Below are 25,975 nucleotides of genomic sequence, written 5' to 3' on the forward strand. Positions count from 1 at the left end.
CGCCCTGTGTGCTCCACCCTCTCTCTCTCACTTTGCTTCCCGACTCGCTGCCCGGCCCCGTTGAAAAGCCACCCAATCGAGCTTCAGCCCGCCGCAGCCCAGGAAGGATCAGAGCACTACCTGCCACCAGCCCGATTAGCTGGGAAACCACAGACCGAGGAACCCAGCCTGGCTCTGGACAGTCTCTCCTGCAAGTTTTCAAACCGATGATTGACGGTCGACGCCCGTTTCCCGAGTTTCTTTGGACTCTATTTTAATTTCTCTTCTGGCTCCGACCTTCAACAACGTCGTCTGAGGTGCTGCCGAGTTGCAGGTAAGTTCGTTTCTTACTCGTCGCCAGTGTTAAGTCCGTGAATGATTGAGACACGGACCAGCAGGAGTGAAAACAAACAAATCTTTACTGGTGGAAGTCAATAGTGAAACTAGCAAACAGAGGCTCTCTAGTGCCTTTTATACAGGGGTGGTCACTGCCGGTACTGCAGTCTGAGACCAGTTATTCTCTTAAAGGTACATACACAACAGCAGGCAGTGACTAGTGGGGTACCGCAGGGATCGGTGCTAGGACCCCAGCTATTCACAATATATATATAAATGATCTAGATGAAGGAGCTAGATGTAATATCTCCAAGTTTGCATACGACACAAAGCTGGGTGGGCGTGTGTGCTGTGAGGAGGATGCAGAGAAACTCCAGTATGATTTGGACAGGTTGGGTGTTTGGGCAGATGCATGACAAATGCAGTATAATGTGGATAAATGCGAGGTTATCCACTTTGGTGGCAAAAACAGGAAGACAGATTATTATCTGAATGACAATAGATTGGGAAAAGGGGAAGTGCAACGAGACCCGGGTGTCCTTGTGCGCCAGTCGCTGAAGGTAAGCATGCAGGTGCAGCAGGCGGTTAAGGCGGCAAATAGTATGTTGGCCTTCATAGCGAGAAGATTCGAGTACAGGAGCAAGGAAGTCTTGCTGCAGTTGCACAGGGCCTTGGTAAGACCACACCTTGGGTATTGTGTGCCGTTTTGGTCGCCTTATCTGAGGAAGGATGTTCTTGCCATGGAGAGAGTGCAGCGAAGATTCACCAGGCTGATACCTGGGATGGCAGGAATGACGTACGAGGAGAGATTGGGTCGATTGGGCTTATACTCGCTGGAGTTTAGAAGAATGAGAGGGGATCTCATTGAAACTTATAAAATTCTAACAGGACTAGACAGACTAGATGTTCCCGATGGCGGGGGAGTCCAGAACCAGGGGTGACAGTCTATGGATAAGGGGTAAGCCATTTAGGACTGAGATGAGGAGGAATTTCTTCACCCAGAGTGTGGTGAACCTGTGGAATTCTCTACCACACAAGGCAGTTGAGGCCAATTCATTAAATATATTCAAGAAGGAGTTAGAGATATTTAAGGCTAAAGGGATCAAGGGATATGGGGAGAAAGCAGGGACAGGGTACTGAATTTGGATGATCAGCTATGATCTCATTAAATGGCGGAACAGGCTCGAGGGGCCGAATGGCCTACTCCTGCTCCTATCTTCTATGTTTCTATGTATGTTATTGATCTCTTTATTAATTTTAAAGACCACAATCAGAGCCTCTCCAGTGAATCTAAAACCAAGCCGCAATGTCTATCTCCATAGCTCATTGTATGAGGCATTTTCCTTCCCTTTCCTTGTATACTTTGTTTTCCTTTTCAAATTCTTATCCTCTTCCCTTTTAAATAATACATATAGTCTCTGCCTCAATAGCCACTTGTGGTAAAGTGCTTTATGTTCTAATAGGCTGGTTTAAAAATATATATTTCTGTCACAATTTCTGGTGATAATCCTGAGTTTATGTCCCTTTAATACCAATTAGTCAACTATAGGAACAAACCTTCACTACTCCTCTCAAAACTATTGAAAACTTCCTTCTCTGTTCCAGTGAAAAAAATCCCAATTTTCTTCATAACTATAACCTTTCATTCCTGGTATCACCATCGTGAATCTTTGCTGTACCCTTTCCATGGCACCGATACCCTTCCCGTTATAAAAAAGACTTGGATTCATATAGCATCTTTCATGACCCCCGGACGTCCCAAAGCGCTTTACAGCCAATGAATTACTTTTGCAGTGTAGTCACTGTTGTAATGTAGGAAACACGGCAGCCAATTTGCACACAGCAAGCTCCCACAAACAGCAATGTGATAATGACCAGATAATCTGTTTTTTGTTATGTTGATTGAGGGATTAATTCTGGCCAGGACACCGGGGATAATTTCCTTGCTCTTCTTTGAAATAGTGCCATGGGATCTTTTACATCCACTTGAAAGAACAGACGGGGCCTCGGTTTAATGCCTCATCCAAAAGACGGCACCTCCGACAGTGCAGCACTCCCTCAGCAGAGCACTGGAGTGTCAGTCTAGATTTTTGTGCTCAAGTCCATGAATGTTATAGGGTGCCCAGAATGCATGCAATAGTCTTAGTGACCTAACCTATGTCTTGTATTAATTTAATACTTGATAGCTTTTATATTTAATATCCTCATGTAAATTTTAACCATTAGAGAAAAAAAGGATAGAAAGAAAGACTTGTGTTTATGTAGCGCCTTTCATGATCTCAGGAAGTCCCAAAGCGCTTTACAGCCAATGAAGTACTTTTGAAGTGTAGTCACTGTTGTGGTGTAGGAAACTACTCTGCAGTTTAAAGATGTAAAGCTATACACATGAACAAGACATCAGGTCTGTATAGTTTGCCACATCTGGACATTTTGATAAGGAACTTGTAGCTCAAAGGTATAAATGATTTTTAATTCTAATGAGCATTTGGATTCATAGGGTTTGATCAACCTGAATACTGAGCACAGAACTGTAATGCCCAACCATAGTCATACGGCACGAGGCGACCATTCGGCCCATCGAGTCTGTGCCAGCTCTCTGTAGAGCAATCCAGTCAGTCCCATTCCCCCACTCTATCCCCGTAGCCCTGCAAGTTTATTTCCCTCAAGTGCCTATCCAGTCTCCCCTTGAAAACATTGAGTGTCTCCACTTCCACCGGCAGAGAGTTCCAGGTCCTCACCACTCGCTGTGTATAAAAGTTTTTCCTCACGTCCCCCCTGTATCTCTTGCCCAAAACCTTAAATCTGTGTCCCCTAGTCCTTGTACCATCAACTAGTGGAAACAGCCTTTCCCCGTCTAGCCTATCCAAACCCATCATAATCTTGTACACCTCTATCAAATCACCCCTCAACCTCCTTTGCTCTAATGAAAACAAATCCAGCTTCTCCAACCTGTCCTTGTAGCTAAGATCCCCCATCCCCAGAACCATTCTGGTAAATCTCCTCTGCATCCTCTCGAGGGCCTTCACATCCTTCCTAAAGTGTAGTGACCAGAACTGGACACAATACTCTAGTTGTGGCCTAACCAGCACTTTATAAAGGTGTGGGTTATAAGTGCTATCGTTTAAGTGTATACTTAAGTGCTATTTTATGTACTATATATATATATGCTTAATGAAACTATGAATGCTTGACATCAGCGTTTGAAGAAACTTATTGAGTTTAAGAAAAAAAAATTATTTTAATTTATTCCTGGGATGTGGGCGTCTCTGGCAAGGCCAGCATTTATTGCCCATCCTTAATTTGCATTTATATAGCGCCTTTCAAGACCCAAGGACATCCCAAAGCACTTTACAACCAATGAAGTACTTTTGAAGCGTAATCATTGTAATGTAGGAACCGCGGCAGTCAATTTGCGCACAGCAAGGCTCCACAAACAACAGTGTGATAATGACCGGATAATCTGTTTTAGTGATGTTGGTTGAGGGATAAATATTGGCCAGGACACCGGTGAGAACTCCCCTGCTCCTCTTCGAATAATGTCATGGAATCATTTCCATCCGAGAGGGCAGATGGGGCCTCGGTTCAACAGAAAGAGAAAGAGAGGACGGTTTTTATTTATGATACGATGTACAACAGTGGGACCTGCAAACACTGGATCTATACCCAGAAGGCGTCAGTTTGAGGTTTTCCACAAGGGGAAGTAATTCTGTCCACTCTATAAATGGCCTGATATTTAAAAGGAGGCAAGCCAGCAGGATGGTGACACTGCCTGAGATACAGGGAAGATACCAGCATCCAGGTCAATGGAGAGGCTCAAGCAGGGCCCACTGGAGCACTCAAGCCTGCCTCTTGGCCCGCTTGGAACACCCGAGAGAGGACTGCAGGCAGCGTTAAGCAAATTGGCCCTCTATGGAAGGAGGCTGAATAGCACATTTTACTGATTTCGAAGTCAGTCATGCTAGCTTCTTCACCTGGTTTGGCAGCGTTGCATCTTCCTTCCCCCCACCCTAAGGAGCATTCAAATTGCACCCAGACTGGTGTGGGCTCACACTGGTGTGCCCCAGCACTGGATACTCTGGCAGGGTTGTGAATAGGAGGTCAATGACATTGGGATTCCCACATCACCTCATTTACGGCAGCAGAGTGGAGTTGAGGAATTACAGCTGTGTCATCTTTTGGTTTCCACTTCATGCCAAACATGGTTCGTAAACCTGATGCACATTTCACCCAAGTCTCGATCAGTGCCTACCTGTAACCAGCTACCTGGCTGATTGTGCGAGTGATGCAAGTTGATTAGCCTCAGATCTTTCCCTCCATTAGGGAAGCTCCATGCTTTCAATCAGTGGAAGAGTCAGGAAATTTACACGTGGGAGATCGCAGGACTTCCATTCTAGGATTCTCTTGATGGTTCAGCAAGTTTAATCAGCTAAGGCATACAGAAAAGGAAGATCCTAGATTCAATCCCCGACCTGTGCGGAGTTAGTTGTGCCCAGGGATGGGGATGGTACAGTTGACACAGCAGGTTAGGGAAGGGAAAAGTATCCAGAGCTCCCACTCCCCTTCTCCATCAAGCCAAAGCTACCCAAGTTGGACATCAGACGAGGAGAGATTTGGGCTCAGCTACAACACATTCCAATAACCTGCCGAACCGCCGCATCAAGCCTCGCACAGAAAGGAAGGTCACAGAGGGCAGCAGACACGAAAGGAACCATACCCCAGCAAGGAGAGAAGTAGGAGAAAAAAATGGTAGAAAAAAAATCCCCGCATTCTACAATTTCAAAGAATAACAATTTAAAATAATGCTAGATACTGAATACGTGATTAAAATGCTGAAAGTTTATTTTTGCTGCAGTAGAATCCTTTTGGAATCGCAAGCAGTGATCATCTTGAAGCTTATGGAAGAGTGTTCTGATCGTCCCTGTACTGGTCAACCTTGAGCACTGTGTTCAGTCCTGGACACCAAAGCACAGGTGAAATATCCAAGCACTGAAGAACAGCAGGGAATGGCCATAAGATGGATCCCTAGTGTCAGAGAAAGGAGGAAAGGTCAGAAATAATCGGTCGCGTCAGCCTTGAAAAGAAGTGATTGAGAGGAGGCTCTGTAAAATTTACAAGATGCTAAGTTTAATAGAAAAGGTTACCCAGAGCACCATTTCCAAGTTAAATCATTACTGTAGGATAAGGGGACGCAGGTACAAACGAGTAATGGCAAGCTCAGGACTGACTAATGTCCTGAACCACTGCTATACGTGAAGAGCTCCTTGAATACTCCTTTGGGCAGGGCAGTGGGGGCAAAAGCTCTGGCAACATTCAAGAAAATAGACTTGCATTTATATAGCACCTTTCATGACCTCAGGACGTCCCACAGCATTGAAGTGTAGTCACTCTTGTAATGTAAGAAACACGACAGGTAATTTACACACAGCAAGCTCCCACAAACACCAATGTGATAATTTGTTTCAGGGATAAATATTGGCCAGGCCACCGGGGAGAACTCCCCTGCTCTTCTTCGAAATAGTGCCACGGGATCTTTTATGTCCACTAAGAGGAAGTTAGATTCTGTGATGAGGGTCATAGGCTTCTATGGAAGGATGAGCTACGTGGGCCGAATGGCCTTCTTCACCTGCACTTATCTTTGTGATCTTTAGTCAACCTTATAGTTTATAACATTCTCAGTGTTACCCTCTTCTAATTGATGTTTAAATTCTAGGCACTAATACACATACTTTTAAACCACAAAAGATATATCTGTTTAAAAAACAATCACTTGAAATGTTTTGGGGTTTCTGTTAAATTTATTTAAAAGCAAGTTCTGAAAATATAAAGTTTTTATAGACTTGTCTTTTGTAATGGCTTCTACAATAAAACAAGACTTTATATTACTACTAAACACAGTAATAATGTAGTTAAGGGGGGGTTACAAGGTTGATTGGAACCTACCAGCCATTTCTACTTAAGTGCAACAACCATATAACATTACAAAGCAAGGCTTAGAATCATGTTACTATTATCCACTTAGTCATAATTTCAAATTTTCCCCCTGGTTATGTCTAATAAGTTTCCTTCTATTCTTCCTGATTTACTTTTAGCAACACCATTACTGAAATGATACAAAAGACTCCTGGAAGGCAGATTGCTTCATAACCCAGCCGTCAATACAGCAGGGCATTACAAAATCCCTCTCCCACTCTTTTAAGTTGCCAACTCATTCTCGGACAGGATTCCACAGGTATCGGATGTGGACACCTCATCTTAATGGGCATCCGTCACACGTGCACTTAGACGGTATCGCTGGGCTATTTTACCATGTGGTTCATCACAAACAAGTCTGAACCTGTCCTCAATGGGTGCCCATTTCAAACAGGAGGTCACTGAATAGTGAACAGGAGTGGGAACGCTGTTTAATTCACCCGCCCACCCCCGCCCAGAAATGATAAGGACAATCCTAGTGCCCCTACTGCCACTCTGGCTCAGGTCAGGTAACTCAGCACAGACCCAGGATCAAGCCTGGGACGTTCCTGGTTAGTGTAACTCAGCTCCCTATTAGGCAGTGCACTTACCACTGAGCCACAAAGGAAGCTAGCTGTTTCATTTCTGAATCTGGTGAAAATATATCATTTGCCCACATAAGTGGATAATAATATACCTTGAACAAGCATCAACCTTTACCCAAAATGTACATTTCCAATCGCTTAGCTTTACAGAACACTGACTACAGGTAGCAAATGGTGCAACGATTCATTTTCCCCCCACTCAGATATTCTTCGTGACAATTTTACAAACAGACTGCTACATAAAATTAAAACTCTTTGGTAGCTGCATAACTATCCACTGTCACATCGTTCATGTAACTAGGGCTGTTACAGAGCAGGGGGAAAATGGCAGACAATTACATGAAGTGATTGCCATTAAAATTCATTGTTAAAAAATACAAAAACTTCAAACCTGACTGTTAACATTTAAGAATACCGTTAGCAGAACAATGCTGGTTTAAGATCATTCCACTATTTGACCAGTTAAAACAATTTGAATATGTACAAAAGAAACAAAACCTGCTCATTTCACTGGTGTATTTGATTCTCGTAGAAAAAAAAAGTGTGATATTACATTCGAGTAGAAAACATGATGTACATAAAACACAGAAAACATTTATTTGAGTTTAACGGGACAGGAATAACAGTACAGAACAAAGCCATGAATTTTGAAAGAGGGGTTAACAGCTGGATATTTCCTTATCATCAAAGATTTACAAGATAAATGTAGCCATTCTGTGTTTAAATACAAGTGAAAATAAATATATATTTTTTTACAATTAAATAAACTCATGCAAACATATTTACACGCACGCACACAGAGCACATTCCGGTGATGAAGTTTGTGTTTCTTTATGAAAGTCTATGCAATTTTATTTTCCCGAAGGGCTCTTTCCAAACAATTCATATTAAAGCATGAACAACTGAAGTTTTTATTTCATAAACAGCTAAGGTGGAGAGATGTTTTGGGTACTCCTTTAATAACACTGTGAATCGGTTACATGCTGTGCTATAACCCAAAGCTGTGCAGTGGGTAAATAAAAACACAAAACCGTGGAAATATACAGCAGGTCCGCACCTGAACAGACAAGATTAGTGCTGCAGGTGAAAATAGAAAGATTGGCATTTCTATAGCACTTTTCACGACCTCAGCGCTTTACAGCCAATGAAGTACTTTTGAAGTGCAGTCACTGTTGTAATGTAGGAAACGTGGCAGCCAGTTTTGTGCACAGCAAGGTCCCACAAACAGCAATGTGATAATGGCTATATAATCTTTTTTTAGTGATGTTGGTTGAGGGATTAATATTGGCCAAGACACCAAGGAGAACTCCCCTGCTCTTCTTCGAAATAGTGCCATGAGATCGGTTATGTTCACCCGAGATGGCAGACAGGGCCTTGGTTTAACGTCTCATCCAAAAGACGGCACCTCTGACAGTGCAGCACTCCCTCAGCACTGCACTGGAGTGTCAGCCTAGATTATGTGCTCAAGTCCCTGGAGTGGGACTTGAACCCACAACCTTCTGACTCAGAGGCAAGGGTGCTACCCACTGAGCCACAGCTGACACCTTGGTCAGGTGTAGAGTCTTGGTTTTGACAAAGTTTATGCACCCTAAAGGTCGACCATCTTTTCTCTTCACAGATGCGGACAGACTTGCTGTGTATTTCCAGAATTTGATTGTTGATTCAAATTTCCACCATGTGCCGTTCCTTTGCTTACATCACTGACCTTAGACTTTGCTCCGCTTCCTTTATCTGCAGAATCTAAAGTTGTGTTCACTGAACCCTTGATTGCAAGATTTAAAAAAAAGACAAGCAGCCATTTTTTATTCTTCAAACCAACCATACTGTTAAAAACATCTTCTTGACGAGGCCCACTATATGCCACGAGCCTCTCAAGAGGGGTCAATCTAGTCACTTTGATAACCTAGCACCAATAATGAAGGAGTCTACCTCCAATGAGGCAAAATCAAGTGGCTGCAGTGAATACTCAATGTTCAACACTGCAAACGGATGCTATATTTCTGCAGAATACCTGCTAATTTAAAAGCAACAACTGACACGCAAATATCGATCAAACCCAAAATATTTTTGTGCCCTATTCAAACGACAGGAATTTTCAAATTGCCATAAGGGCTAAGGTCCTCTGCCATGGTGCACGATGGATGCAACAAATTCGCAGGAAGGAGGCAACAAAGCTGAAATCACTCGGAGATGTAGTACGGATCTGAATTTGCAATGCTAACTATTAAATGGGGTAATCAAAGTTGTCCTTTCAAACTGTATGAATTATAAGGACCGGTCATATACTCAGGGAACACTGCAGGTCAGTCGGTCCCGAACAAATATCACACAGAGGCAAACAGATTTAGAAGACAGACATATCCTGAGCCCTGGATGTTAATGGGGTTGGGATGGGGACATTTAATAGGGGTTAGGCCCCTTTTGCCCTATGCATGCACAGTCCAGATAATCCAGCAACACAAGATTCTACCTTCACACCTCTGGCAGATATCTGATTCCGCCATGGATAGTCAAATTTAGGGGAGGGACACACACACAAAGTCTGACAGCTCTTACGGGCATGGGTATGGCAATCCCACGAATAACAAGTGTGGCTACACTCTGTCACATTACGACCAAGTCAGAGCATTATAGAATCCAATTTCAACAATCTTGCTACCTGGAAGAGGAGTGAAGGCGAGTGTTTATGACAGAAATGGAAGGGCAGAATAATTGGGAGCAAAATCCAATTCCCAAACAGTAACTAGACTTCCTTGCAGTATTTTCTTTGAACAGATATAATTTACATTAGGTCTTGCTTTCTTTGCATAACTTTGTCTTTTGAGATAATTAGCTTTAAAAGTAGAACCTTTTGACCAAAGGATTTATTGCATTAATCATACTAAAAAGTGATTTGCCCAGATTACATGACCTGGGGTCACCACAGGAATGGACTGTTCTCATCTCTTGCTCTTATAAGCAGAGAGGCAGCTTATGGAACAATGAAAGAACTGGTTGGGTTTGAAAAACATGAGCTTGCTCAATAGCAGACTGGAGGAGACAACTTCAGTGCCAAAAAGTAGCGGTCAAAGTAACAAGCAAGAGAAAAGCCTATCTGTGGGAAGAGGTGGGATCTGTCACAGTGTGCAGACATATACTTGTGTTGACATAAATGAAAATCAGTTAAAAGGACTGGTTAGACTACCACCTGTAAATGGGCAACTGAGAGGGTTTCTCTCGAATCTCCTTGAAAGTCTAATTGGAAATGTTGCATCTGGGAACCATCTTACAGCAACTGCTCCTATAGAACTGCTACCTTTATTGTGTGTGCTAACTGTGGTACATTCATTTGTATTATTTTTGATAATATTCTCCCCTTTTATCCTTTGTGGTGTCTCACCAAGTGACACCTTCTGCGGAGACCTGCCTACAGGCTGCTTCCACTGCTGCTTCCAAGTGCATGAGGTGGACAAGACGACCACCTCACTCCCCGAGCAAACTCAGCTGGCTCTGCCGCAAAACTCCTCACGGTAGCACGGTTAAGATCGGAAACTCAGTATAAGAAACTGCAGTTATGAACTTGCATCCTGTTGCCGCTCATTGGAGTTCCAACGTGCTGTGTCATTGCACTGCTCTTGATTGGTCATGAATCTGTCCATGAATCTGTCCATTAATCGACTAGTTATATGGGGTGATGCTTTCCCTGGAGTTAACCTGCTACTTTCAATTAAGCAAGCCAAGTATGAATAATAGTCTCTACTGATGGGCACATGCTCTGTGAGGAATCACAGGCATAAGCCACTCTGCAACTATACGTGCCATTATTAACATTTCTTTACTATTAAGTTGCAGATCATAAGAATTAGCTATAGTTTTACAATAGGACATGCTATTCTTCTATAACATGCACAAACCCAATAAGAAAGAATTTGCATTAATATAACACCTCCTCACAGCCTCAAGATCCCAGCTAAACAGCCAATGCATTTCCTTTGAAGGATTTTTATGTAGGCAAATGCGGCAGCCAATTTGTACCAAACAAGGTCCCACAAACAGAACAACCAACCAAATGATGACATACACTGGCACTTCAGTTCAAAAGAAGCTACTCAACTAAAGAAGCCTGCTAACTGAATGTCAAAAAAATCCTAGCATAAAGCCAAAAAACTGGACCTCAGAAATTGCAACTAAATAGCTTAGGATGACTTTGGTAAACTGATCTTCAATATTGTAGTTTTATGATATCTGATTACTCATTGTACATTGCCTTGTAATAGACGCGAGCCTAGGTTATCTCACAACATGCAAGGGGCAAAATTTATGGTAATATGACATCTTCATTTGTAAAATGTAGAGAAAATACAGAAGACATTTCAAGTTAGAGATCAATTAGGGGCATGACTGAAAGCTTATTGAACGTTAAGACTTGCATTTCTACAGCACCTTTCACGACCTCAGGACGTCCCAAAGCGCTTTACAGCCAATGAAATACTTTTGAAGTGTAGTCACTGTTGTAATGTAGGAAACGCTGCAGCCAATTTACGCACAGCAGGTCCCACAAACAGCAATGAGTTAAATGGCCAGATAATCTGTTTTAGTGTTGTTGATTGAGGGATATTGTCCAGGACACTGGGGAGAACTCCCCTGCTCATCTTCAAAATAGTGCCATGGGATCTTTTACGTCCATTCAGAGGGCAGCGGGGCCTTGGTTTAACGTTTCATCCGAAAGACAGCACCTCAGACAGTGTAGCACTCCCTCAGTACTGCACTGGGAGCATCAGCCTAGATTATGTGCACAAGTCTCTGGAGTGGGACTTGAACCCACAACCTTCTGACTCAGAAGTTACAGTAGTCATCAAGTGTACCAAATGCAAAAAAAAATTAACCAGGACAATTCATCCCAATTATGGATTACCTGCCTTTTGGAAGTACCTGTATTACTTTGGTAAAATTCAAGATGATTTCTTGTGCAATATTTTTCAGAATCAAGAACAAAAAAAAATAATCTGCAGATTTTACTAAGCGTCACCATGCCATCTGAAGGAGACTGTGTCCCCACTCCTCCCCACACCTGGGGACTAGGACAAACTAGACCTGGGCTCTTTCTGCACACCTATGGTAACCCTGCTCGTTACAAAATGGCACTGGAAAATGCCTGATGTGTGCCCATCTGCTCTATTCTGGAATGAAAGAAAAAGAACTTGCATTTCTAGTGCCTTTCATGGTCTCAGGACATCCCAAAGCACTTTACAGACAATGAAGTACTTTTGAAAAGTAGTCACTGTTGTAATGTAGGAAATGCAAAGAGCAATGTGATAAATGACCAGATAATCTGTTTTTAATGATGTTGGTTGAGGGATAAACATTGGCCAGAATACCGGGGATCGCTCCCCTGCTCTTCTTCGAATAGTTCCATGGGATCTTTTATGTCCACCTGAGAGAGCAGACGGGGCCTCAGTTTAACGTCTAATCGGAAAGACAGCACCTCCGACAGCGCAGCACTCCCTCAGTACTGCACTGGAGCGTCAGCCTAGATTTTGTATTCAAGTCTCTGGAGTGGTTCACATTAATTTGGAGTAACAGACTCTGGGAGGAAAGAGCAAAACAGCTGAGCAGGTGGAGAATAAAAAGACTAAGATATTGAGAGGTCACTAAAACCCACTTTCAAGGGAATATTCAGTATGACGAGAGCAAATCTTTTATTAGATTTTACCAACTTGATAAATCAAATTACTGATGATAAACTATTGCACTAGAATAGGCTGTTCACACACACGTGTTGGACTTGTGCCCATTTTCTAAAGAAACCCAGAGGATTGGGGGGGGGGGGGGGGGAAAGAAAAAAGAAAAATTCAATTTGCCGTTCTGGCAATGTTCCAGCAGCAAGGTTTTCAATTCGTTGTGCTGACTGTTCAGTGTTCATAACTCACGTGTGCAGCTCCTTGCCTGCCTGGTTTTGCACTGTTTGATGAGCTTTGGTTAAACTCTAATTTGGAGTTGTTGAGATAATGAACAAACTGGATTGCAATAAAAGTCAGGCTGCTGAGGTATTGGGATGCAAATTAAAAATCTATGGGCACATGGGGAGCAGGAATGGCAATAGTAATTTATCTGTACTTTTGACAAGGGCATTTTGTCCATAGCTCGACTCTCAGATAATTCGAGAAAGTGGTGCGTTAATCACCAACTATCTGCAGAATATAGAACATTTAAAATTACCTCATGATAATTACCTAGTTTAAAATGTTGTCCAGCTGCGTGACGAACAGGAGATTCAAACACTCAAGTCAGCTTTGATTGTCTCATCATATAAGACACGTCTAATGAAGAAAAGAGGACACTGAACAAAACATGCGTCATAAAGGGACTCAACCGTTGGGAGAAATAAGGATGTTATTCAACTATAGGAATAATGAGTAAATTGAGAATGCTATTTTGGAACACTCAGCTGATGGCTCATCAGCAAAAGGTGAACCCATCTTTTTATTTGTCTGATGTCACAAAACTGCTTCAATTGACCTGCTTGGGCAATTAAGATATTCCTCATTATATTTTTATTGAAAGTATAAAGTGTGAGAAGAGAATCGGTTATACACAAAAGAGTTCAATATGAAACTCTCTACTCGCAAGGCTGACGATAGCCGAATCATCTCTCACGCGTTCCCCAGTCAGCCTCATTCCAGGACAGGAGGCGGCAGTGAAAATACAGCACCAGAAAACAGGTAGGTGACTGGTTGGTGAGTACTTTCACAAACTTATTCTAAGTAGAATTCAATAATTAAGCTAAATCGTAGTAAATAAAAAGGTATTGTAAGGTTTAAGTCATGGAAGGGCAGCTCAGACCCGTGTCATGCTCCTCCTGTGCCATGTGGGAAATCAGGGACACTGTCCCTGACAACTGTGTGTGCAGGAAGTGTGTCCAGCTGCAGCTCCTAGCGGACCGCATGGCGGCGCTGGAGCTGCGAATGGACTCACTCTGGAGCATACGCGATGCTGAGGATGTTGTGGATAGCACATTCAGTGAGTTGGTCACACCGCAGGTAAAGGCTAGCTCAGACAGTAAATGGGTGACCAAAAGGCAGGGTAAAGGCAGGAAGGTAGTGCAGGAGTCACCTGCGGTCATCTCCCTCCAAAACAGGTTTACCGTTTTGGGTACTGTTGGGGGAGATGACTTATCAGGGGAAGGCACCAGCAGCCAGGTTCAGGGCACCATGACTGGCTCTGCTGCACAGAAGGGCGGGAAAAAGAGGGATAGGGCTATAGTGATAGGGGATTCAATTGTAAGGGGGATAGATAGGAGTTTCTGTGGCCGAGACCGAGACTCCAAGATGGTATGTTGCCTCCCTGGTGCAAGGGTCAAGGATGTCTCGGAGCGGGTGCAGAGCATTCTGAAGGGGGAGGGGGATCAGCCAGTTGTCGTGGTACATGTAGGTACCAACGATGTAGGTAAAAAGAGGGAGGAGGTCCTACAAGCTGAATTTAGGGAGTTAGGAGCTAAATTGAAAAGTAGGACCTCAAAGGTAGTAATCTCTGGATTGCTACCAGTGCCACGAGCTAATAAGTTTAGAGAGAGTAAGATAGATAAGCTAAATACGTGGCTTGAGCAGTGGTGCAAGGGAGAGGGATTTAAATTCTTGAGGCATTGGAACCAGTTCTTGGGGAGGAGTGACCTGTACCAAGGGGACGGTCTACACCTGAACTGTGAGGGAGCCGATGTCCTCGGGGTAATATTTTCTAGGGCGGTTCGGGAGGATTTAAACTAATTTGGCAGGGGGATGGGAACCTAGGTAGTGGAAAAGAGGGAAGTCATATGAAGTCAGAAATAGATGGTAGAAAGGTGAGAAGCAATAAGCAAAGGAGAGAAACACAATGGGCCAAACTAATTCATAATGAGAGTGTGAAAAAAGCAAGCCTGAAGGCTTTGTATCTTAATGCTAGAAGCATTAGGAACAAGGTGGATGAATTAGTTGTGGAAATAGAGGTAAACAAGTATGATTTGATTGGGATTACAGAAACGTGGCTGCAGGGTGGGCAAGGCTGGGAACTTAACATCCAGGGATATACAATATTTAGGAAGGATCGGCAAAAAGGTAGGGGAGGTGGGGTAGCATTGCTGGTAAAGGAGGGGATTAATGCAATGGAAAGGAAGGATATTAACTCGGATGAAACGGAATCTGTATGGGTAGAAATGAGAAATAGCAAGGGGAGGAAAACGTTAGTGGGTGTGATATATAGGCCTCCAAATAGTAATATGGAGGTGAGGGAAGGCATAAAAAGGGAAATTAGAGAAGCGTGCGATAAGAGCACAGCTGTCATCATGGGTGACTTTAATTTACATATTGATTGGACTACCCAAATTAGTAAAAATTCTGAGGAGGAGGAATTCCTGGAATGTTTTCGGGACGGTTATCTGGACCAATATGTCGAGGAGCCGACTCGAGATCAGGCCATTTTAGACTGGGTATTGTGCAATGAGAAGGGACTTATCAGCAATCTTCTTGTACGAGGCCCCTTGGGTCAGAGCGATCATAATATGATCGAGCTCTCAGTCGAGATGGAGAGTGAGGAAATTGAATCAGAGACTAAGGTCCAGAACTTAAATAAAGGGAATTACGAGGGTATGAGACGGGAATTGGGTAAGATTGATTGGGTGGTGTTTCTGGGGGGATTGACAGTGGATAGACAATGGCAAGCATTCAAAGATAGAATGGAAGAATTCCAGAACATGTTTATACCGGTTTGACATAAAAATAAACCTAAAAAGGTGACTCAACCGTGGATAACGAGGGAAATTAGGGACAGCATAAAATCAAAAAAAAGGGCATATCAACTGGCAAAAAAAAGCACCAGACCGGAAGATTGGGGGCAGTACAGGATACAGCAAAAGAGGACAAAGGGATTAATCAGGAAGGGGAAAATAGAATATGAAAGTAAACTTGCAGCAAACATAAAGACAGACTGCAAAAGCTTTTATCGGTATATCAGGAGGAAAAGACTGGTAAAATCCCAAGTCGGTCCCTTGCAGTCCGATTCGGGAGAATATATAATGGAGAATAAGGAAATGGCAGACCAATTAAACTCATACTTTGGTTCTGTATTCACAAAGGAGGACACAAATAACCTCCCAGGAATATCGGCAAACATAGGGACTAATGAGAGGGAGGAGCTGACAGAAATTAGTATCTCTAGGGATATGGTGTTGGGTAAGTTGAGGGGACTGAAGGCCGACAAATCCCCGGGGCCTGATAAACTACATCCTAGGGTACTTAAGGAGGTGGCCCTGGAGATAGCAGATGCTCTAAGGATCATCTTCCGGAACTCCATTGACTCGGGAACAGTACCCGTGGATTGGAGGGTAGCTAATGTTACCCCAATATTTAAAAAGGGGGGTAGAGAGAAAGCAGGGAATTATAGACCAGTAAGCCTTACATCGGTTGTGGGCAAAATGCTAGAGTCCATTATTAAGGATAAAATAGCGGAGCACTTGACAAATGGGGAAAGGATCGGACAGAGTCAACATGGATTTACAAAGGGTAAATCGTGTTTGACTAATCTGCTGGAATTTTTTGAGGAAGTAACTGGTAAAATAGATGGGGGAGAGCCAGTGGATGTGGTGTACCTTGACTTCCAGAAAGCCTTCGATAAGGTTCCACACAATTGCAAAATTGAGGCTCATGGAATTGGGGGCAAAGTATTAACGTGGATAGAGAACTGGCTGGCGGATAGAAAACAGAGAGTTGGAATAAACGGCTCGCTTTCGGAGTGGCAGGCAGTGACCAGCGGGGTGCCGCAAGGATCTGTCCTGGGACCCCAGCTGTTCACAATATATATAAATGATCTGGATCAGGGAATTGGATGCAATATTTCCAAATTCGCTGACGACACTAAACTAGGAGGAGGGGTGGGCTCTGATGAGGATGTCAGGAGGCTATAGTGCGATTTGGACAGGTTGGGGGAATGGGCGGATACGTGGCAGATGCACTATAATGTGGATAAATGCGAGGTTATCCACTTTGGGGGTAAAAACAGGAGGGTAGATTATTATCTAAATGGCAATAGATTGGGAGATGGGGAAGTGCAGAGGGACCTGGGTGTTCTTGTGCACCAGTCACTGAAGGAGAGCATGCAGGTGCAACAGGCGATTAAGAAGGCAAATGGTATGTTGGCCTTCATATCAAGGGGGTTCGAGTATAGGAATAGGGATACCTTACTACAGCTGTACAAGGTGCTGGTGAGACCGCATCTGGAGTATTGTGTACAGTTTTGGTCGCCCCATCTGCGGAAGGATGTTCTTGCCATGGAAAGAGTGCAACGGCGATTCACCAGGCTGATACCTGGAATGGCGGGAATGACCTACGAAGAGAGATTAAATAGTTTGGGCTTGTACTCACTGGAGTTTAGAAGATTGAGAGGGGATCTCATCGAAACATATAAAATTATGGCAGGCCTGGACAGGCTGAATTCAGAGAGAATGTTTCCAATGGCCGGGGAGCACAGAACCAGGGGCCACAGTCTAAAAATAGCAGGCAAATCATTTAAAACAGAGATGAGGAAGAATTTCTTCACTCAAAGAGTGGTGAGCCTGTGGAATTCCCTGCCACAGAGGGCTGTGAAGGCTAATTCAATAAATATTTTCAAGAGAGAATTGGATATATTTCTGAAGGCTAAGGGGATTAAGGGTTACGGAGAAAAGGCGGGGACGGGGTACTGAACTGGTAAGATCAGCTATGATCTCAGACGAAGATCAGCCATGATCTCATTGAATGGCGGAGCAGGCTCGAAGGGCCGAATGGCCTACTCCTGTTCCTATCTCTATGTTTAATAAAAAGACTTCACAACCTCAGGGCGTCCCAAAGCGCTTTGCAACCAATGAAGTACTTTTGAAGTGTAGTCATTGTTGTAATGTAGAAATGTAGTAATTTACTGAGAGTTCTTGTATCATCCCGCTTGTCATGATATACCCTTCATCTCTATCTGCACTAACTCGGGGAGAAAGGGAAAACCAACCCTTTAAGCTGGGCTCAGATCAAAACTATACTTTTTAATTTTTTATAAACAATACAACAGAATCATAGAATAGCACAGCACACAGAAGGAGGCCAATCGGCCCATCGAGTCTGCAATACTTCTCAATGTTCCGTTACTAAAGTTTCAACAGGGAGAAGGGTTATATGACAAGACAACAAAACTCTAGCCCGCACTAACTTTTGGCAAATAAGCAAGCGATTTTGTTTCACACATTCTGATGAACTGGCAAGTGGACAATGCTCTAAGAATACTCTTTCTAAACAGCACCACTTCTGATCAGTCTATGATGGCTGCGCAGTGAAATTTCTATTGCAGAACAGGAGATCTCCAGCCAGTTAAAGCACTTATTCACACTGGTAGGATTAGTACAAATTATTGATCCTAGTAGAATCCAACAAGTGGCATCCACTTTGTCCTTTTAACCTACTTCAAGTTTAAATCAGTACTCCACGCATCTGAACAGATTAACTAGCAACAGATATAAGACTGATTTACAATTGTAATATGACTTTGGTGCCTGTTGCACAATAGAGCAGATACTATCGCTTCCAGATTTCATCTGTTTTTGTCCTGTCACAGAATTTCCATATTTAGACAAACTTATAACTAACCATTCACCACAGAGTCCCAGACATCTGTGAACGACAGATTTTAATGCCCAACTTAGAAAATGATGGTCTCATAGGAACAGGTTAGGCTGGGCTTGCGACATTAGAGGCACAATTCTTAAAATAAAAGCAACATTAACGCGAGTTGCTTGCATGTCGTTAATCAGCCAGTTGACCACCCGCCCCTCCGAGTCTTGATGAGGTTTTCAAAAGCTGATGAGGTACATCTGCCACAAAGGTTTGAGGGGATTTTTCATAAGCTCTTGCTGTTGCTACCTAATAAACCAAGCTCTACACAGCTTAGCAATAGGAAGCAGAAAGCAGTTGTCAATGGCACCACTTTGAACTGAGCTGCAATGATCAATGGTAGGATCTCTGTCTCTGTGACATTAAGTACTGTACTGACCTTGAGGAAGGCACTGGGAGGGAGTCAAATGTCTACGGTTACAGATTACACCAAACTGTGTGGAAAAACAAGATGTTCTTTGGAAAGAGATAGGCCTAGAAATTGAGTAGCCTTAGCGCCGCATTTGAGGCGCTAGAGGGCCTAGCGCCGGAGTTATGGCCAGTTGGGAAATTGAGTGGGGCCCTTCCGTCGGCGTTAAGCCGGTAGCGCTGCGCCGGCACCGATGACGTCATCGGTGTGCGCAGCGTCCCGGTTGCCATGACGACGGGCCCCAGCGCCGAAATTCAGTTGCGGCCGCCTCGCCCGTGGCAGCCGCAACTAAGACTCTGGCAACCGAGTCTTCCCCGAGTTAGCGCCGGCGCATTAAGGTCGCGCGGCGGCCGGCCGCTTTCCCGTCGGCTGCCTGCCCGCACCTCCCTCCCCGGACTCCTCCACCCCCCCCCCGCGGAACAGATGCGTCTGGCCTGCAAGCCCGGCACTTGTCCGAGGTGCCGGGCTCATTTTTTCAATATTTGAACGGACAGCGGGCGGGTGCAGGCAGCTCCTCCTTAACTGAAGGAGGAGGCCTGCACTTCCCCAGCCTGCCGCACCGCATCGGGTGCCGCAGCGCCGGATTAGCGCCGCAATTCGGCACTCAGCGCCCATTGGGAGGCGCTCACGCCCGCCAGTAGCGCCGGCAGCCGTCTGGGCGCGGCGCTACTGAATTTTTGGCGCGCGCAAGGGAATTAGCGCCGGCGCTAAATTTCCGGCGCTAAAGCCCTGGCGCGGCGTCAACTCAATTTCTAGGCCATAATGTTCAAGGTGTTTTACGTAGACTAAATGACTGGGCAGATAGAAATTAACATTGAAAGATGCAAGGTAATGCTTATTAATCCTAAAATTGTAAATATTTGGCATTATCTGTACTGTTACACGAGAAATAGTTTGTTCACCATATGTTGGAAATCTTTTTAGCACTATGCAGCAAAGACTGCCAAAGGCAACAGGTGGGTAGAGTCTAATTCCAGGAATTTATGACTACCAACAAAACACTGATTCAAACCCAAATGGATTATGTGCTGCTCTAACTATACCTTTGAAAAGACAAAAAGAGGCTTTGAACACATTTCTAATTCTTCGATCAATGAGATCAACTTGATTTCATTGGGGGGGGGGGGGGGAGGAAACGGAGGCACGTAAGGGGAAGGGAGATAGATTACATGGTTTCAGACAGGGTGGAGTGTATATGTTGTGATATACAGGGTATCGCAATTGTGGGGGACAGGCTGGTTGGACCAGAGGGTCTTTACCAGTCTGTCATTGTTCGTATGTTTGTAGATTAGAACAAAGTTGTCGAAGGACATGATTCTGGCATTTAAAATGATGGGAGGTGAAGCAAAATGAGATGGATCCAGAGATGTGGACTCACAGGGGAAACAAACAATGGCACAACAAAAGCCGAGAAAAAAGGTTAGCAAGACAAAGCTGAAGGAGTAACTTTGGCCGAGGCTTAAACTTATAGAATAAATGACAACATGCTCTTGACTCTGTTGAGGTACTATAAAGAAACCTTTGCTTTGTTTTGCAATAAAGAGCTGGGAGCTTGGGGCTGTGGGTGATGGAAATAAAATGGTCTGTTTGGGTCCCAAATGGCAAAGCAAGCTTGATGGGGTGAATGGCCCTTTCCAGTTCAAACTTTAATAACAGAATGAACTATCAACTTACAGTTCTCTCTTCACTTCCTTCATGCAAAGTAGGAATGGATTGTTAATATTTGTTTTTTTGACATGAGGGACTCAGCATGTTCGTTGTGGAACATGCCACTGAGGGGCTCCCATGAGAAGGTTTCTGCATACAATACTAATAAAATTAAATACTAGAATAAAAGATGGCTGCATTTTACTTAAAACAATAGCAAAATCTGACACACACTGAATTTTATTCACGTTGAAACCTTCCATTGTTCTGCTAAGCTGCTAAGTCAAAAGGAGCAAAAGTAAGAATGAAAAAGTCTCAATTAAAAACAAAATATATTTATACCCGCAAGGCGAATGGCCACAAGTGCAGCTCAAAGGCTTACCTTGGCATTGGTAAACCAGGGTCCATTTAAGTAGTTAACGTCACTATGTGTCAACGCATTCAATGTTAGCTTAAAAACTCATGAGAAACAGACATTTCAGTTCTTTGCCGACAATCAATAAAATGGTATGAGAGACGTCAAACTGAAGAAAGTTACACTGGAATGGATTTTCTCCTGCCTCTTTAGGTGCAACCTACCCCCATCCACCATTCCAGTCCCAGAGTGGAGAGGCAGGAAAACTGCTCCCAGTCCTGCACTGATACTGCTACAAGATGCAAGGGAGGACTATGCGTTGACTTGTCCTCTGACTGTCTCGAAGGTGAAGTAACCTCACCTCAGCAGCTCCTTAAAACCGTGGCAATAACCAAAAATTTAGCATGGGTGTGAATCACGGGTACAATTACCCCATGTTTGACTATTTTGTGGCAGTGTGAAAATGGCCTGAACTCCGATACCAGTCTCGAGATGGCATAACAATGAGTTTGCTTACACAGAAAAGTTTGTAATACCCTTTCATTATCACCTCAGCACAGGTGTTAACTCTCTCCTAGGTATCTATAAAACTGTATACATTGTCAATTCCAACTTTTGATTACTGATAAGAATCTTTAATGTTTTAATAAACTGCATTATTTATCAATACAAACATCCTTTAAAGCTTTGAGGCTTTTCAGCCCTGAAACAATGCCCTCCCCCTTTAACTTTTTTCATACAAGCCCTAATGGACACACAGGTGCACACACGCACATATACTCACATACAAGGGTATCTGACAGGTTGTCTAATGGCATAAAGTCTCCTTCTAGAGGAGAGAGTTTTAAAACATCTTTTGGCTGATGTATGAGCATCACTTCCTCCAGAGAAGGAAGGGAACCGACAAGCTTTGGTGCCACACAGTCGTGCCAGCATCTATCAACACAAAATAAAAGGTATTACATTTGTCAAACTGGCATTGTCAAGTCTGAATGGCAGGCCAGATAAAACTCTTCACCACCATAAAATCATTACAGAAGTCCAGGTTAATATTAAACCATCATAGCACAAACTTTTACACATGATTCCCATGGATAGGCAGGTGCTCAATAGCGGTTTCAATAAAAACCATACTTCCCTTGTATGATAAAACATCACTTTATGGCGCAGAAGAGCAAAAAAAAACTAAAGCAGAAGTTTGCGGTGGGCCTGCCCTGAATTGAAACCATGTTTCTGATTGGTTGAACAACTATGTCTTGGAGAATAAGGCTGCAGCTGGTTGGGCAAAAAAACACACAGCTACTGCTAGAGTCTTCACAGTGCATCCAGCTTTCTAGCTGCCGTGGTTGATGGCTGTTCACACCGAGATCTCGTAGGTGGTCCCACCTACGCCCGACACTTTCTTTACGTTGGACTGTCTGGTGGGACTGACTGTAGCACCATGGGAACTAGAAGTTGAGCTTAGCCGACTATCCACTCTGGAGAAGCGTTTTGGCTGTCCGTTAATTTTGCTGTGAGCTGCCTTCATCTGAACCTCATCGCTGAAAAACAGAGAGAAGACAATTGATGCATTGGTTCAATTCCCGCATTTCCCTGGAGCCTATTTAGGCAGAAACACACATCAGGTCACTATTCTCAATAAAGATACAATCTGTTTAATAACCCACCTTATTGCACTGGCTCAGTAATAGTGTAATTTCAAATTCAATCCAAACAAGCACAAGTCAATCGGAATTAATGCTGCCACCTTAAAACATCCTTTGCTTAAAGGTTTAGGAAGACTCAGAAGTCAAGGTGCTCTACCTACCGTGGGGCTATCAGAGGCTGAGGCACGCTTTCTGACATTTCCATCGCAGTGACAAAGGACAGAGGCTTTTGGCTTCCATAAGAGGGTGACCTGACCAACGAGGAAGGTGGGATTTGATGACCCGGAGACCTGTATGCGGTCTCGACAGCTCTGCTTTGCAAAGTGTGGTGGGACTGCACATTGTTGTTCGCTATGTCCGCGTGAAGGGAACTGGTAGAAGTCCTCGCTACCCTCGACACTGTGCTCGACAGGGAGGAAGCAGAAGCACGTATCAGAGGGTTCCGTGTGCTGTAAGTAGCGGGAGACACAAGATTATCTCGAGAACCGTATCTGCCAGTGGTTGTCCTTCTCGAGTCATCCGGGAAAGTGTTCACTTGTTGCAGGTTGTACGACCCTGGCGTGTCATATGCCCCTGAATCTAGAAACACCGAATCAGGTGAGGCTCGAAGGAGTTTCCCTCGCTCTTCCATCGCCTTCCTCTCCTGAATGGAGGCCATGATTTGCTTAGATAGGTTGTCGTATCGGACCGGAGAAGGTTCCCGTTGGTGTGGCGATGAGCCTCTATGAATCGGGCTGTAACCTTGCACAGCCTGACGCTGGAGATCCGCCCCTCGGATCTGGCACATTTTGGCCGACAGGTACGGTGAATGGTATCCCATAGCCGAAACTCCATCATGTGCTGCGGAATCCGCCCCAGGGTAGGGGGTGGGGGGATTCAGCAAACTATCATAGGACAGGCTTCCATTCCTGTTGGACAACACATTCTGGCCAAAAATGTTTCTGTATGGGTTGGGGGATGAGCCGTCTGACTTTATTTGGTGTAATTGAACCTTATCCGCTTCTCTCCTATGGGCAGATTTCAGGCTCAGAGAGCGAGAACTAACAGACAGCGAGTCAAGTTGGAGTGGTGATGACTGGTAGGTCTTGTGAAGTGATGGCGATCTGTAGTCGGGGATATCGAGATTTGGCTCGGACCTGTAATCATGGGCCCTGCTGCACTCTTCCATGATAGCGGCCTCTTTATGTCCCTCCTGCATGGAAATCTATAAAACAGGAGATTAGACAATTACCAGGAATAATCAATTCATCACTCAACAATCACAGTTGCCGCCTCCAACTTTTTAATTCTTCAGTTAAGTAATTCAATTTGTTCCTGCTCAAATTAAAGATAACAAGTAATTTTGGCATTACTGACACCACAATTTTCAACTGTTAAATAAAAAATGACTACATGAAGGAGATTGCGGAAAGCTGATAAAGGTCATGGGAGGTTAGCAAATAGGCACTCTCTTTAAAAGGTTGTCACGTTGATTAGTTGTTGCAATCTGATAATCTCTCTTACTCCATAGTAAAACCACAAAGCAGTTGCTATTACTTTGGTTGCAATACTTTTTACATGTCTGATTCAAAGCTTCAAAGCACAGGGTAGTGCAGAGTGTAGCACTGGAATCAGGCATCACCCCAAGATGGACTGCACTGTAATATGGCTTTATCTTTCATCTAAATTTTTGAAAGCGTTCATTCTGGGGGAGTCCAATATTCGAAAAGATAGTCGAGTTTTATTTAGCACATCGGCCCCTTCTAGACCAATAATATTTGATAAAGGTACGATGACTTTGTAAGAAGCAATCTACACCAAAAAAACCTATCCACTTTGAGATCCAATCAAGACATAACCAAGTGTACCACATTTCATGGCAATTTGCTTCCCCCCCTCCACTTAAATGGCAAGAAATAAATAAAGGTTTCTTCTTTCCAACATTTCTCCCCTGGTAAGCATGCTCCTCCCCCTTCGAAAGAGCAAGACAGCATGGACTGCTAATGGCCACCATCAAAGCCCCATCATTGGTCAATGGATGCCCATTTTAAAATCATTAAAAAAATTAAATGCATGTAAATTAGAATGTTGATTTTTCATTGCCTCCAGATGACATGAAGAGTGAAATTACTGACCATTGGCAACGTAGTGCGTTTAGGTGGTGAAACAAATCTTGTTTATAAACAGATACCGTCATTAATTTTTCACCAAAACTGTATAGGAACATATTTGTTGACCACATTGAGTTTCCATTTTATGAGTCATAACTTTTGATAGCAAAATAGCTATCTTCTAAACCTACGTAGCAGTACTGCATGGCAAAAGAAATTCATTGTGTGAAATGCTTTGACACCAACATGATACGGTTCTATACAAATCAGAGACTCATTTTTGTTATTTAGATCCAAAACATGATGCGTAGGCTGTGGTAAATCAATAACCAGTTGTTCAAATACTATACAATATTATTTAACGAACGTTATTTTCCTTGACATTCTACAGACAAGTAGTGTAATGGCTTGTAGAGGGTGAATCCAGTTGATGAATGTGTCCTTTCAGTGCTGTGTTGGAGTTTTACTCACTTTGTCCACTAAACTCTTTCCCTTCTAGCCAAGTTACCATGAAAAAAAAAGGCCTCCAAAAAAAGCAATGTACAAAAGCTTATTGTCTATCACCGGATGCTGCATTTTCCTCACCTTCTCACTAGCAGCATGGTAGAGGACTTTGGGGTTTGCACCTGAACTGCTGAATGCTGGTCGATACTTAAACATGGCAGGAGTGGGTGGGTTGATGGGCTTGGATGAGAGACCACTATCTGCAATAAGACAACGACAATGTAGTACAGGTAGCAGTACACACACAGACACAAAGGTACACTAACTACTGAAAAACAACAGAAGGGCTCGGTCTGAGGAATCCAGGTACACACCATCCTTATTATAAGGTTTTCAGGAGCTTTTGCATGTTGTAACCAGATGTCCACCATAACTCAATGATCCCATTCCAGGACACAGCATAAAAATGAAAATTGAATGCAGAGCTGCAGCAGCTTTATGACAGATTGGAATATAATGAGGGTGGGGTGTATTAAGGGACTTGGAATAGACAACAGTAAACCCTTCGAGTACTGGGGCAGTATTTATGTACCGGTTAAGAGTATTATATAAGTAACCACTTGTCAATTTTAACATATGCAAAGCCCCATCAGCCAATCTGTTATCAATGTCAATTAAAAAGAAATGAAGACACAATGCAGAATAGGTTGGGGCTGATTAAGCAATGTATTGCTCTCAACTAGTCAATATTTTTTTAGGTGAAAAAAATCAGTACTCAAAAGGTTTAAAATGTAAATTGAACTGCAAGATGTTCCAACTATGAATTAAATGTTCTACATAAACCTTCAAACCTATTACACTGCTATAGTAAGA

At 43.5% G+C, this 25,975-nt stretch overlaps 1 protein-coding gene across 4 annotated transcripts in view; it reads right to left on the reverse strand.

The window, feature by feature from the left end:
- Positions 1–5,123: 5,123 nt before the first annotated feature.
- zdhhc8b (zDHHC palmitoyltransferase 8b) overlaps positions 5,124–25,975 on the reverse strand; it is a 262,473-nt gene continuing 241,621 nt past the window's right edge. For 3 of the 4 annotated variants that reach the window (XM_086011956.1, XM_086011959.1, XM_086011957.1), the window contains exons 9-11: positions 25,244–25,362; positions 22,730–23,772; positions 21,536–22,463 (exon numbers count right to left, since the gene is read on the reverse strand). In XM_086011956.1, the coding sequence (XP_085868082.1) occupies positions 22,280–22,463; positions 22,730–23,772; positions 25,244–25,362 (1,346 nt within the window). In that variant the 3' untranslated portion in view covers positions 21,536–22,279. Of the gene's footprint in view, positions 5,338–21,535; positions 22,464–22,729; positions 23,773–25,243; positions 25,363–25,975 lie in introns of those variants that run through there. The other variant, XR_015081788.1, reaches the window with a different exon arrangement.

Source organism: Somniosus microcephalus, chromosome 19, assembly GCF_052327205.1.
Source record: "Somniosus microcephalus isolate GS21.2 chromosome 19, FLI_Smic_1.0, whole genome shotgun sequence".
NCBI lineage: Eukaryota > Metazoa > Chordata > Chondrichthyes > Squaliformes > Somniosidae > Somniosus > Somniosus microcephalus.